Raw genomic sequence first — 15,090 nt, 5'->3', positions numbered from 1 at the left:
CGGTGGTGGCAGTTGGGCTCTGAGGGTTTTTTCCTGAGGAGCTGTTTTGTTTGGCATTTGTGGTTCTAAAAATAAAGTTAGTTTCTTTTGACAAGTGGCTCCTGAATTGTGCCCAGCCAGACTGCGGCACCACATACCAACAAAGATGTTGTGTCCGCCGAGAACTAAAAATAAATATTAAAAATTCTCTCTCTCTCTCTCTCTCTCTCTCTCTCTCTCTCTCTCCCCCCTCTCTCACTCTCTCTTAAAAAAAAAAAAAGTGCAACAGTTTAGTTATGCACTGTTTGGACCCTCTTCACTGCTAAACTACATCCTGGCTTATCCTTTCTGCAAGCAAACATTACATTATTCTATTTTGCTTTTTTTAAAATGTCAGATGTATTGAAGTTTAATATATACATAGTAAAATTCACCCTTTTAAATACACAATCCTCAGTTACAAACACATAGTCAAGTCACTACCATCTTATAGAATCCCTCAATGACCACAGAAAATGCCTATGCCCTTTCATAGTCAACCCTTTTCTGTATCTTTAGTCCCAGGCAAACACTGACCTGTTTTCTGTGACTAGAGTTGGACCTATCCATATTATCTTTGCTTTTGCCTTGGCAACCAGTTGCAGGAGAAGGGGTAAGGCTTTGGAGACATTGCATTTTATTTCCTTTCCTCTTGAATCAACCCCCATCTTTCTTCTTTCTCTTTTCTTTTTTTTAGTTGTAGATGGACACAATACCTTTATTTTATTTTTATGTGGTGCAGGGGATCAAACCCAGTGCCTCACACATTGCAGGCAAGCGCTCTACCACTGAGACACCACTCAGGCCCCAGCCCCTATCTTTTTGATCAGGCCCAATTATTACCTACACTGACTAACCTTTTGCCCCTCCTCCCAGAATCATTCAGCATGTAGCCTTTTACATCTGATTTCTTTCACTTAGCCTAATGTAACTGCAATTCATCTATGTCATAGTGGTTATCTGAACTTTGTTCCTCTATATTGTGGAGTAATTTTCCATTTATGAATGTACCACCCGGATTATTCATTCACCAGTGGAAGAAATATTTGAGTTGTTTCCAGTTTTTAATGATTTCAAATAAAGCCATTATAATAGCTATAAGAGATCTTTGTATAAGCTTTCATTTATCTCAGGTAATTATCTAGGAGATAATCATATACTTAACATTTTTTGAGACAATGAATTGTTTTCCAAAGTGATTGTACCATTTTGCATTCCCACCACCAGCTCATGAGAGTTCTAACTGCTCTGTATCTTTAGCAGTGTTTTGGGTATGGGGGGGAGCACTTGAGTGTGTGGTAATCTTATTCATTCTAATACAGGCATTGAAGAATCTCACTGTAATTTAAATTTCCATTTTTCTAACAATTCATGACATTTAGCATATTTTCACGTATTTATTTTCCATTCAACCTCTTTTTAGTGAAATATCTATTCAATTATTTTAACCATTTATTTTCAGTTGCTTTATTACTGAGTTTTGGAGAATTTTTATATATTCTAGATCCATTCCCTTATCAGATAATGTACTTTGCAACTATTTTCTCCCAGTCTTTCTGTTCTCTTAGCATCTTGGTTAGCTTGGACTCTATAAAAAAATACCGCAAACTTTGTGGCATAAACAAGATATCTCTTTCTCATAGTTCTAGAGTTTGTTTTGTCAATGATCAAGGTGCTGGTAAATTCAGTCCAAAGTGAGGACTTTCTCCTGGCTCCTGTATAGTCAACTTCTTGTTGTACCTGGAGGATTGGGGCCAGAGTAGAAGGATTCTGATCTCTTCTTATAAGGGCCCTAATCCTACAAGAGCTCCCAGTCTTATGACCTCATCTAAGTTAATTAGATGTCCCCATTAGATTAGTCCTCATTTTCAAATTATCTCATGTTAGGGGGGAGGGTTTCAATATATGAATCTGAAAGTACCACACAACTCAATCCATAGCAATTTCTCTTGAAGAGAATGAATTTTTTAAATTTTTAAAAAATGTTTTAGTTGCCAATGGATTTTTTTACTTTGTTTATTTATATGTGTTGTTGAGGATTAAACCCAGGACCTCACACATGCCAAGCAAGTGCTCTACCACTGAGCCAGAACCCAGTCCCATGAATTTTTAATTTTGATAATATCCAAGTTATCAATTTTTCTTTTAAGGATCAAGCTTTTGATGTCATGCTGAGAAATCTAGGCCTAACTCTAACCCAAATCGCAAAGATTTTCCTCTATAAATTTTATACTTTTATATGTTTTTCTATCTACAATTCATTTTGTGTTAATTTTTATTTATGGTCCCAAGTACCATTTGAGGATCTTTTCATTTCTTGTGTATGTGTGTGTATCCTCTGAATTTTTCATGTGAAAAAAATATTTTGACTATTTTCAACCTTTGTATATCCAAATAAATTTTCGAATCAGGCTAGTTATCAATTTCTACCATTGTGGGGAATAGGGATAGAAACAAAAAGCCGTCTGGTGTTTGGTTGGGATTACACTGAACGTATATAAATCAATTGGGAAATAACTGTCATCTTAACAATATTAAATTTTCTGATCCATGATCATAATATTTTTTTAATTTGAATTTTAAGACTTAATAAAATGAACACATATCTTTTGCTAAATTTATCCTTATTTATGTTTTCTATGCTTTTATAGATGGTTTTAAAATCCAATTTTCTGATCATTCTTTGCTATATATAATTGACTTTGTATATTAACTTTGAAATTTATGATCTTGCTAAACTCATTTAGTTGTTCTAGTAACTTTTTTAATGGACTTTTCAGGATGCGGAATAAGCATACACTTAGAAGTAACTAAGCAAATAATGAAATGATAGTTCAAAGAATATAACTGTCTCTCAAAGTAGAACTACTGATTAGAACTGTTAATGCAATTTTTGTATCCTCTGACTTTTTAAATAATGTACATGTCCATTGAGTGAAAATATAAATTTATATATTTTAAATACTCACTATCCCAAGATTTAGTCATTTGTTTTTAATTTTAATTATAGCTCTTTCATTTAGCAGGATTTTTCTTCATTTATATTTTATTTTTATTTGGTGCATGATGTACAAACATTTGAAATAGTATCTTTTTCCCTCTCATATTGGTAACTAACTTGTCTTAGCACAATTTATTTTTTAAATAAATTACTTTACTCCCCCAAAACACTTATGTGTGCTCTCAAGTCATAATTTATATGGGGATGTTTCTTCACAATTTGTCCTTGCCCTGGTATACTTCACTGATTTGAAACATAGTGAGAATAAGTTCTCTGGTATGGAGAAGGTCATTTATGGAAAAAGCAATGTGTAATGGCACATTGGTTTAGAGGGATCTTATAAACATTGGGTTGGAGTAAATAAATGAGTGCTGAAAGTGTCACCTAGATGAGGGTCCTGATGAAGTATCCCAAAAGGGAAGTGGACCTCAACTCAAGTGGTGAGGATCCTTTACATCCTTGCGGAAAGGAATTTAAAGATGGATGAATTTATTGAGAGAAAGAAAGAAGTGCACTGAGAATCAGGGTTTGGAGAACACATTAACTACTTCTTAACTGTTACAGGGCAGAGGCCCCTTTCACCCCAATTCTTTCAATCATGCCAGAAAGATTTCAGATATGTAGCTCAAAATAACACGCATAATTTTTTAAAAAATATTTTTTAGTTGTAGATGGACACAACACCTTTATTTATTTATCATTATGAGGTACTGAGGATCCAACCCAGGGCCTCACACGTGCTAGGCCAGTGCTCTACCACTGAGCCACAACCCCAGCCCGCGACACGCATGAATTTATCAGAAGGAATTACAAAGAAAAAAATGGGGGACTTTCTGAAGAGAGAGACTGGGTTTTCTCAGAGGACAGGAAGGGCATGATCCTCCTACCCTCCAGTTTTATTGGGCAGAAATCTCAGGGAAGTTTCCAGAATCCTGCCCAGGTCCACCTCTTGACTTTTGACTGATGGCAGGATGACTTTAAACTTTCAAGACCCCACAAGGGCATGACAACTCTGAGTCACTTTGGCCTATGCTGATTAGTTCTAATTGGAACCTGTTCTTAAAAGATTTTATGGTCAGGAGGAATTATCCTTATCTCCCTAGGTTCTGGGATCTGGTCTGTATAAGAGTCACGAAAGTCCACCCATCCCCACTTCAGGGTAACTTGTGTTCTTTTTAATGGACATTTCAGACCTCCATTTCCCCTACAGATAATAGGCAGTTTGCTGAAGAATGTAACATATCTTGCTGACTTAAGCCAGGCAGGCTTCAGGCTTTTTAAAAGTGAAAGCACGTGGGGAGTGGGGGGGTCAGCACAGTGGGCCCAGTTTATAGAATTATTTCCTTCACCTCATGTTCCCACTACTAAATGTCTGTTCCCTATCATTAACGAGGCTTATTTACACAGGTAAGATCAGTAATATAGGGATATGCTCTAAGAGGTCGTTTTTACTTCTCCTGTATTGGTAACTGGGCAGGTTCCCCATTACCAGGATTAGGGGAGTCATTCACAGATAAGTTGATCATATCAGGATGGGGGGGTGCACTTACTGACAGGCGGTCCATTACTGGGATCGGGTATTATTTCCTTTCTTGTTTTTGATGCATTCTGCTTTTTGAACACAGCATTACAATAATGTGCCTGTAGATAAGGTCCAACAATTGATTTAATATTGCTGTTTGTAACCAAGGTATGTGAAAGTGACTTAAATCTGGCCACTCCTGCGTTGTCCCCCATGTCTCCTTCTTTATGTCTTCAAGCCTACCTCAAAAAAAGAGACGGTAAGTGGCCTTAGTTTAAATTGGTGGTCCGCCGTCCTCGGAGGAAACACAGCTTCACAAGCTGATAACCCAAGAGAGGTAGTGATAACCTGGACACAGGCCAGGGACAGGGCGGAGAGGTTCTTGTTTTGACTCTGCCGCCAGCACTAGCTCACACAGAGATTGGAGCCAGCAGGAGCGCAGGGAGCACGTCACTTCCTGCCCGGCCAGGCCCGCCCATCTGCGCTATGACGGCCAGCGCTGAGCCGCCGGGGCGACGGCGGCCCGGGGTAGGGGTCGGAGTGGTGGTGACGAGCTGCGAGCATCCTCGTTGCGTCCTCCTGGGGAAGAGGAAAGGGTCGTTTGGAGACGGCAGCTTTCAGCTTCCAGGGGGTCATTTGGAATTCGGGTGAGCAGCCCCCGTTTCGACCCTGGAAAACGGAACGTGCGCTACGAAACACGTTCGCGCCGTGCGCCTTCACGTGCGCTTTTTCGCGCTGACGTCGCGTCGTTTCTCTCTCGTTTCCGGGTTCCACTTTGCTCCCGGCAGGCGCCGGCCTCGAGGGGTCGCTGGGCTGAGGAAGGAAGGCTGACCTTGCTTGGTGGCTGCTGAGAATTGTTCTGTGAAAAGGGCTTCTTAGTGGGCATCACCGAGAGGACAGTGGGCTTTTCTAAACCTCGAGCATTCGAGTGTTGTCACCACATTTGCACGGTTCCCGTGCTATTTAGACGTGCACAGGTATATTTAATATCCACTGGTTGCGTTACACTCTGAGCAAAAGATCTAGTGAGACTCTGCCCCTCAGTTTCTTCGTCTTTAAAATGGGGACGGTGGGCGAAATGTTTTTTAACGTTCCTGTCTGCCTTGACATTCTGTGATTGTAAAATATATCAGACGGATATATCGAGATCATTGTATTGTCATGAGCAACTAATAAAAGGGAAGCGAGCATAATAAAAAAATAAACAATGAAAAAAAAATAAAGTATGTCAGACGGACAGAGGGAGTTGGGCAATTAAGTGTTCTACACGAAAGTGAAGAAAACATGGGTTGCAAAAAATGAATTCTGAAGTGAGAAGGTTAAAATCAAGAATAGTTAAACAGCGTCTTCTAAAGTCTCCAGATCCAGCGTGTTTTATCTTTAGTGTTTATTTTTGAAAATCCAGCATACATAAAGTGGAGAAAAGAGTGAATCCTTAGGAACTCCACAGAGCTTGTTCTTGTTCCATCTAACTGCTCCTCCATTGCCCACCCAAAATACAGACCTCACACATCTCCTTGTGTAGGCAATGTTACGCGAAATCTCAGATGTTCCATTATATTATCCCTAAATAATTCGGTGTGATCTGCAAAATAAATTTATTTTATCTTTGGTACTAAGGCTTGAACCTGGGGTGCTTTACCACTAAGCTACATCCCCACCCCTTTTAATTTATATACATATTTTTTTATTTTGAGACAGGGTCTCTCTAAGTTGCTTAGGACTGCACTAAATTGTTGAGGGCTGGCCTGGGACTTGGAATCCTGCCTCATCCCCCAGAGTTGCTGGGATTACAGATGTGGCCCACTGCATCTGGCTCAAAATAATTCTTTAGTATCTTCTGATAGTCTGTGTATGGTCCTCCTCGGTTTTCTTTAAAATGTCTTTTCACTGTTTTTTACCAATCAGGATCAAATGAATCATATTGCATTATTTCTCACTCTAAAAGTAATCCTCCATCCCCTTTTGCTCATGCCATTTATTTGTTGAAGAATATGGGGCATGTTTCTGAAGAATTTATGTAGTTATGTCCATGTTTTTCTAGTCCACTCATATTTCTTACAAAATGATAGTTAGAAGTATAAGTCTGGGGCTGAGGTGGTGGCTCAGTGGTAGAGCATACCTAGCATGTGTGGCACTGGGTTCTATTCTCAGCACTGCTATAAACATATAAAATAAAGGTCCATCGACAACTAAAAAAAAAAAAAAAGTAGTAGTAGTAGTATAGGTCTGATGCTTAATCAGAATTTGTCCTTCATAAAATATAAAATTCATGTTCTTTTAGCATATACAGTTTTTTAAATGGTCTTCAGAATTTAAAAAAAAAGCATTGATGTTTATCATTTTCAGATAATTAACATAAACCATTAATACAGTTTCTTAGATTATGAACCAGTTGCTCACATAGCTACACATTGTATTTTGTTGATGTACAAGCTACACATTGTACTTTGTTGATGTACCAAGATTTATTATCCAAATTTAGTGGGATTATCCAAATTTAGATCACAAACTAAACACAGTCTAGAATTATAATTACTGGAGTAATGGCTAGAGATAACTATCTTAACATAAGAAAGTGTAGGAGTCTCATTTACCAGGTGATCATAACATTGTACTTGAATGAAGCCCTAGATAGCATGCTAAGCTCCTCTCAGGTACCCTTTCACTTGATCTTTACATAACTGTATACTGAATGAGCTAACTTTGATGGGGGAGCAAGTAGAAAATTGGTTTCTTTTCTCCTTCCACAGTCTTCAGACTTGAGTTATCTTTTCCTATCTCTGTTTCAGTAACTTTTCCTGTAAATTCTATTATTTATTTCATTAAAAATCATGTTTTGGTTATTATGATTTATTTCCAAGCATTTGAAAGTTCGAGCCAGTTTAAACCTTCAGTCTCACTTCTCATGTCTAATCCCTTCTGTAATGTGGAAATAAAAGCCATTGTTTTGCTCTTTTTCCATCTCTTCCTCTCCTCACTCTGCTGTTTCTGACTTTCCTTCTCCCATGTGTTGAGGAGGAAGAAGGAGTGAACTTTTTATGTGATTAGGGCAGCTTTAATCCCTCCACTGGTGCCCTCTCTGTTGGTATCCACTATCCAAGTTCGTGCTTTCTTTCTTGGTTTGTGTTTGACAGTTGGTTGGAAATCCCACAAGAATTTTTGTCCTTGACAGGGACAACTTTTTTTTTTTTTTTTTACACTGGTCCCCCTTCTCTAGCTCTTGCTTCTAGTACATCACCCTGCATTTTTTTCCTGCTAGGTCTTCTGTTAGATTACCCAGCAGTCTTTTGTGACATACGCTTAGCCCAAAGGAAATATGTAATAGAAATGATGATTTTTCACTGCTGCCCCCTTTCCTTGCTAAGCTTTCACGGAATGACCGCTCTAGCCAGTCTCACCTTCCAAATTCCTGAGGCAGGAATAAGTGTCAGCCTCTGTATTCACATGCATACGGAAAATCTAAGGAACACATTTCAGTTTTATACAAGAATTCTTACCCTCCTGTCACCCGTGCTCTGATGCACTGGGGTAGGGCTGGGTTTCTGCAGCTCATGATGTCTTTGGCAGGGACACATCAGTATCTCCTTCTTGGGAGTCATACCCAATCTCAACTGATTCTCCTGGAGAGTCTCTCATTTAGATGGTTGGAAAGAGTCTACCCCTCATTGGGAGGAGGAGAAACGTTCATACTAGGCTGAAAATTCTCAACTTTACTCCCTCCTAAATATCTCCTGCCTTTCTTACGTAGCCTGTGTGGGATTAGGGTCAGAAGACTAGCCTTACCTTCCTTAGCAAACCTGTGAGCGTGGACGACATGCTCTTCTGCTATACTCATGAGAATTTAGAGGTGCTAGTTGCCTATTGTCCTCCATTTTGAGGCTTAAACTGGAATTCTGTGAGTGTAGGAAAAGCCATAATATACTTCCATATACATTTATAACACCCCCATGAGAAGGTAATAGTCCTCTTTTTGCTAATCCAAAGTAGCAAGTAATGGACTTTCATATCCAACCAAGGTTTAGTTGACTACAGAGTCTTAACTAATACACTAAATTTCCCCCTGGTTGCACAGGCTTACTTTCAGACCTATGAATTAGTGCTGAATTAGCTAAATGTTAATTTTTTTAAAACATGAAGTCCTTCTGGTATTTAGGTAACTAAATATAAGATGTACAGAATGTTGAAGGCTGAGTTGTTGATATGTCATTTTAAAGTATAAACTAATTGCAGTTGTATTTGCTTTGTGCTAGAAATTTCTAACCAAGTATTTCGTGGTAAAGAATTTTACATAAATAGAATTGACTACAATAGTACATTTCTGTTTTCCAGTGAGACCTGGGAAGAATGTGCTCAAAGGGAAACCTGGGAAGAAGCAGCTCTTCGCCTGAAAAATGTCCACTTTGCCTCAGTGGTGAATTCTTTCATTGAGAAAGAGAATTACCATTATGTCACTATATTAATGAAAGGAGAAGTAGATTTGACTCATGGTTCAGAACCAAAGAATGTAGAACCTGAAAAAAATGAAAGTAAGAGAATTATATATAATAATGCATTTTTCTTTGTGGAGGACGTGTCATTGGAAGGAGTATTACATTCTGTTGCCATATGAAGAGGATTATATTTTCTTCATATTTTTGTTCCCCCAAAATTCATATGCTGAAATTTGTTACCCAGGTGATACTAACAGGAGGTAAGGCCTCCTGAATGGGATTAATATCCTTATAAAAAAGACTCCAGATAGACTCCTCACCCCTTCCTCCATAGGAGGATTCAGAGAGAAGATGGTTGTTTATGAACCAGGAAATGGGCCCTTGCCAGATACCAGATCTGCCAGTGTCTTGATCTTGGACTTCCAGCCTCCAGAACTGTGAGAAAATAAATTTCTGTTGTCTGTAAGATACGTAATCTAAACTATTCTAAAGTAAATCTAAAGTAATCTATAGTATTACAGCAGTCCAAACAGACTGGACAATATAGATATGTAGGTATGCTAAAATCCTGAGGAATATAAGAAACCAGCTGGTTTGGGTTTGTGTCCTGGTTTTTTCACTCTGCACTATGACCTTGGGCAAGTTATTTAATGTCTGGACCTCTTTTCTCATTTGCGGCAATAGTAACCCCTTTATATGGGGTATTATAAGGATTAAATGAGTTAATAAACATATAAACCTAGTTGACATAATAAGTGCTCAGTGTTCATTTTTTGTGTGCGTGTTTATTTTTTTTCCCTCAGGTTGTGATTTTTAAGAAAATTTTTTTGTGTGTATGATTTCCTCAGTTTTCTCATCTACACAGGAGAAATAATGCCTTCCTTTTGCAGAGAATGATTACTCTGACAAAGCAGTTGTCTGTTACCTTCTATATTGAATTGAACACTCTGAAAGCTTTAATGACAAAAACATTGTTCTAAGGGCTTCATGTGTATCCTCTCTCCACAAGAAACTAAGAAAGCCAAGCACAGTGGCTGATGCCTATAATCCCTCATACTAGGGAGTCTAAGACAGGAAGATCACAAATTCAAGGCTAGCCTGGGCAGTTTAGCAAGTCCACGTCTCAAAAAATAAAAAGGACTGGGGATATAGCTCGGTGGTAAAGCACCCCTAGGTTCAATACCTTGTACCGTGTATAATTCAAGAAACTAAAGAAACAAATCAAAATCTTTAAATGCATGTATTTTTAATATATGGGTATATACATACACACTCCGAGAGGTCTCATGTACTGGACATCCCCTGTAAACATTAAATTTCTCCAAAATGAAGACATGGCAGAGAAGGGGAAAGGGAAGCAGCCACATACAGAAGAGATGTGTGCAAACAAGAGTACAAGAGGCCAGAGAGTGGCCAGGCTCACTCTTTTTATAACAATACACTATAGAGAACCTATGAAAAAAGCATTAATCCCTCTTAAAAACCTAATTGCCTCCCACTAGGCCCCACCACATAAAGGTTCCACCACCTTTCAGTTTCAGCATCACTATACAGGGGACCAAGCCTCCAGCATGGGAACTTTTGTTAGATCCACTCATTCATACCAACTATAGCAGTGGGTTTATTTGTAGTGTAATGATGCAGTCTCCTTCCCATGTTCCTCAGGTCCTGGATTTGGAGAGCCTACTTCAATTTACCATTTATTTCATCCTTCCAACAGCTGTGTGTTCATATTAGGAGAATCATTCAAACATTTTTTTAAATTAATTTTTTTGGAGTTAGACACAATACCTTTATTTCATCTATCTAACTATCTGTTTATTTGTTTGTTTGTTTATTTATTTATTTATATGTGGTGCTAAAGAAACAATTCAAACCCAGGGCCTTGCAAATGCAAGACGAGCGCTCTGCCACTGAGCCACAACTCCAGCTCCTCAAACATTTTATTTTCTAGGAGATGGGGGTAAACTCAGCACACATGCAATCTTTCACCTCACCCCACTCCAGGTACTGAGGACTGAACTCAAAGGTGCTCTACCACTGAGTTATGTAATCAGCTCTTTTTATTTTATTCTGAGATATGGTCTCACTAAGAATTTCAGGTATGTACCACCCAATAGCTACAGACAGCTCTCTTGAGGATCAGTTAATTCAGTATCTGTAGCACATTATTGGGCACTCATCTCCCTTTCTCTGTCTTTATTCCTCTTGATCTCTCTCTAGTAGTTAGTGTGTAGTCATGGTGGCTAATCAACTCTTTCTGTATTTGTTCCAATTTCATGGCTTCTTTGTTTCATGCCTTATTAGACTAAAAATACATAACTTGTATTTCATAGGCAGAGAAAGAAATATTTAGTAGAATAAAAAGCACTCATACAAAGGTAAAAACATGTAATCATAAAAAGTCCTATTTAGAACATGGAGTGTACATCTTAATATAATAATATTTGGGGCTGGGGATGTGGCTCAAGCGGTAGAGCGCTCGCCTGGCATGCGTGCGGCCCAGGTTCGATCCTCAGCACCACATACCAACAAAGATGTTGTGTCCGCCGAGAACTAAAAAATAAATATTAAAAATTCTCTCTCTCTCTCTCTCACTCTCTCTCCTCTCTCACTCTCTCTTTAAAAAAATAATATTTCTATGTTCACCTTTGTCAGAATAATCATTCTCTGCAAAAGGAAGTTATTGTTTCTCCTGTGTAGATGAAAAAACTGAGTATCTGTGCTTTTGTGTTATTTATTTCTAAATCATTAAAGAAAATACCATTCCCTAGAATCTTTTTCTAGGATTTCATGCATTTTAAAACTAATAAACACTGTTAGATCTTCCCTTTTTTAGTGGATTCTTTTAAATCAGCTCCCTTTGTATTTGTCTTTCTATAGAAAATATTCTAAGGCATAGTATTTTTTTCCTCTGTGCAGCTTCTGTTAGTTTTTTTTTTTTTTAAGAGATGGAAGAGAACTTAAGAATACTGTAATCTACCTTATTTTACAGGGAAAGAAACTGATCTATTTTAATGTAGCATAACCTATACTATATAAAGTGTTTTGCATTTTGAGACAGATATTTGAATAAACAATGAATAAATACTAAATCTGGGTTTATCATGATGTGGTATTTGTAAACTTCCTATTCAAATAACAGTGTTTTACATGATCATTCTCTTCTTTAAAATATTCATTTTAAATGCAAATTGTATTTGTATAGTTAAGTTAATGCAGAACATCACTGTTGGAGTTTATTAATAGATCACTTTAAGTTTAATTCATTTTTCTCTACATATAAATTAGCTTACTAACTAGGCACCATGGCACGTTACTGTAAACCCAGTGGCTTTGGAGGCTGAGGCAGGAGGATTGCAAGTTCAAAGCCAGCCTCAGCAACTTAGTGAGACTGTCTCTTAATAAAAAATAAAAAGGGCTGAGGATGTGGCTCAGTGGTTAAGCAACCCTGGGCTCCATTCCTAGTACCAAAAAAAAAAAAAAAGCTTACCAAAATAAGTACTGCTTATTCCCTGTCAGGTAAATAATTGATTTGGTCTCTTTCTTTTCTAGGTTGGGAATGGGTTCCATGGGAAGAATTTCCTCCAGTAGACCAACTTTTCTGGGCACTCCGTTGTTTAAAGAAGCAAGGCTATGATCCATTTAAAGAAGATTTGAACCATCTGGTAGGATACAAGGGAAATAATCTCTAGGTGCCAAGAAGACTCCTTGATTTTATTTTTTAAAAGACAAAAATAAGGTCTAGTTAGGGAATGTAAAATACATACATTTCAGAACAACTTCATTTTATCTAAAAATGTTCCATATGATTGCCAGTTTATTTGCATTCTCTTAAATATCTGCTTGGGAAGATCTTTCTGAAATAGGTCATTGTAGTGTATTTCAGACACAGAATGTAGGATAAATAGGGATATTGTGGTTAATCTGCTTTTCATATTTATCTGTGATATTTCCTGTGGTTTGTCATTATAGTTTCCATGGTATAATTACAATGGAACTTACCTTATAAGTGTTTCAGTTCAAATTCAGATATAATTTAAATTCAAACAGTATATCTATAGCAGGATTTATTATGTTTGTTGATTTCTCCTTTTCATTAAAAAAACTTTTTTGGTACTAGATTGTGACAACTTTGTAACTAGAGAGAACAGGATAGGCCAATAAGGCATATTTCCCAGGTTCGTGATTGAGAACCTAAACTAAGAGAAGTGAGACAAACCATCTAAGATCTGTACCCTGCCATTAACATGCATGTAGTTGTGAGTGTCTCACTTCCTCTGCGAAGATCCAGTAGGCTTATATGTAAAATGAGAGTACTTTAGGGCAGTGGCTCTTAAACTGTGGTCTAGGTGGGTCCTCAAGAACCTTTCAGGGTATTCAAAGCCAAAGCTATTATTATAATACTAAGATATCATTTAACTTTTTCACTCTTATTCCTTTATGAGCATACAGTGGAGTCTTGCATAGGCTGCTTGATGTGTGATATAGTTACAGACTAAGTGTTAAAGCAGATATAAGAATCCTGCTTTTTAATATGAAGTCAGATATTAAAGGTATTTGCAAAAATGTATGACACTGTACTCAATAATGATTTTTTTGTTTTAGAAAAAGTTATCTTTCAAAAAATTATGTTAACATATATTAGGTTTTTATTTGAAAATGATTAATAAAAATTCAAATTATTTTGTTTTAATTTCTAATATGATAAATATCTCTAGATGGGGTAGATATAATAGAACAGTGTTTCAGTTGAAATAGAAATCTTACAAAACAAAACAAAAAATCCTACAAAAACAAAATCTCTTTAATTTTTAAAAGTATAATGGAGCTGTGTACAGTGGCGCATGCCTGAATCCCAGCATCTTGAGAGGCTGAGACAGGAGGAATAAGAGTTCAAAGCCAGCCTCAGCAAAAACAAGGTGCTAAGCAACTCAGTGAGACCCTGTGTCTAAATAAAATATAAAATAGGGCTTGGGATGTGGCTAATGGCCAAATGCTTCTGAGTTCAATCCCTAGTACCCCCCTACCCTGCCAGGAAAAAAGTACAAATGGATTGAAAACCAAAAAATTTGAAACTTCTGGATTAGACCATAAGATCATATCCTTTATGAACCCACTTCTTCTTTTTTTTTATTTTGTATAAAGTCTTTTATTAGATATTTCTTTTGCAAATACTTTTTTTCAATCTTTATTTTCACAACAATGTCCCCCATGAAGTAGAAATTTTTTTATTTTAATAAAGTCTAGCTTTCATTGATCATAGCTTTTTTTTATTGGTTGTTCAAAACATTACATAGTTCTTGATATATCATATTTCACACTTTGATTCAAGTGGGTTATGAACTCCCATTTTTACCCCGTATACAGATTGCAGAGTCACATCAGTTACACTTCCACTGATTTACATATTGACATACTCATGTCTGTTGTATTCTGCTGCCTTTCCTATCCTCTACTATCCCCCCTCCCCTCCCTTCCCCTCCCCTCTTCTCTCTCTACCCCCTCTACTGTGATTAATTTCTCCCCCTTGTATTATTTTTCCCTTTCCCCTCACTTCCTCTTGTATGTAATTTTGTATAACCCTAAGGGTCTCCTTCCATTTCCAAGCAATTTCCCTTCTCTCTCCCTTTCCCTCCCACCTCTCATCCCTGTTTAATGTTAGTCATCTTCTCATGCTCTTCTTCCCTACTCTGTTCTTAGTTATTCTCCTTATATCAAAGAAGACATTTGGCATTTGTTTTTTAGGGATTGGCTAGCTTCACTTAGCATAATCTGCTCTAATGCCATCCATTTCCCTCCAAATTCTATAATTTTGTCATTTTTTAATGCAGAGTAATACTCCATTGTGTATAAATGCCACATTTTTTTTATCCATTCGTCTATTGAAGGGCATCTAGGTTGCTTCCATAGTCTTGCTATTGTGAATTGTGCTGCTATGAACATCGATGTGGCAGTGTCCCTGTAGCATGCTGTTTTTAGGTCTTTAGGGAATAGACCGAGAAGGGGAATAGCTGGGTCAAATGGTGGTTCCATTCCCAGCTTTCCAAGAAATCTCCATACTGCTTTCCAAATTGGTTGCACCAATTTGCAGTCCCACCAACAATGTACAAGTG

The 15,090-nt window shown here is 37.5% G+C and overlaps 1 protein-coding gene across 2 annotated transcripts; it reads left to right on the top strand.

Moving 5' to 3' along the window:
- The first annotated feature begins 5,002 nt into the window (after positions 1–5,002).
- NUDT15 (nudix hydrolase 15) lies at positions 5,003–14,093 on the top strand. 2 transcript variants are annotated; one of them, XM_081295651.1, is made up of 4 exons: positions 5,003–5,188; positions 8,874–9,070; positions 9,309–9,411; positions 12,530–12,667. In XM_081295651.1, exons 1-4 carry the CDS (start codon positions 5,028–5,030, stop codon positions 12,612–12,614), a joined length of 546 nt encoding a protein of 181 aa, XP_081151777.1. In that variant the 5' UTR covers positions 5,003–5,027; the 3' UTR covers positions 12,615–12,667. The 2 variants fall into 2 exon arrangements, with proteins under 2 accessions (XP_081151777.1, XP_081151778.1); XM_081295652.1 differs by lacking the exon at positions 9,309–9,411 and having other exon boundaries at positions 12,530–14,093.
- The last annotated feature ends 997 nt before the right edge of the window (positions 14,094–15,090 follow it).

The sequence above is a fragment of the Spermophilus citellus genome, assembly GCF_964194105.1.
Source record: "Spermophilus citellus genome assembly, chromosome: 1".
In the NCBI taxonomy this organism is placed as follows: domain Eukaryota; kingdom Metazoa; phylum Chordata; class Mammalia; order Rodentia; family Sciuridae; genus Spermophilus; species Spermophilus citellus.
The sequence above is the reverse complement of the archived record's forward strand: the minus strand, read 5'-3'. Positions and strand labels throughout refer to the sequence as shown.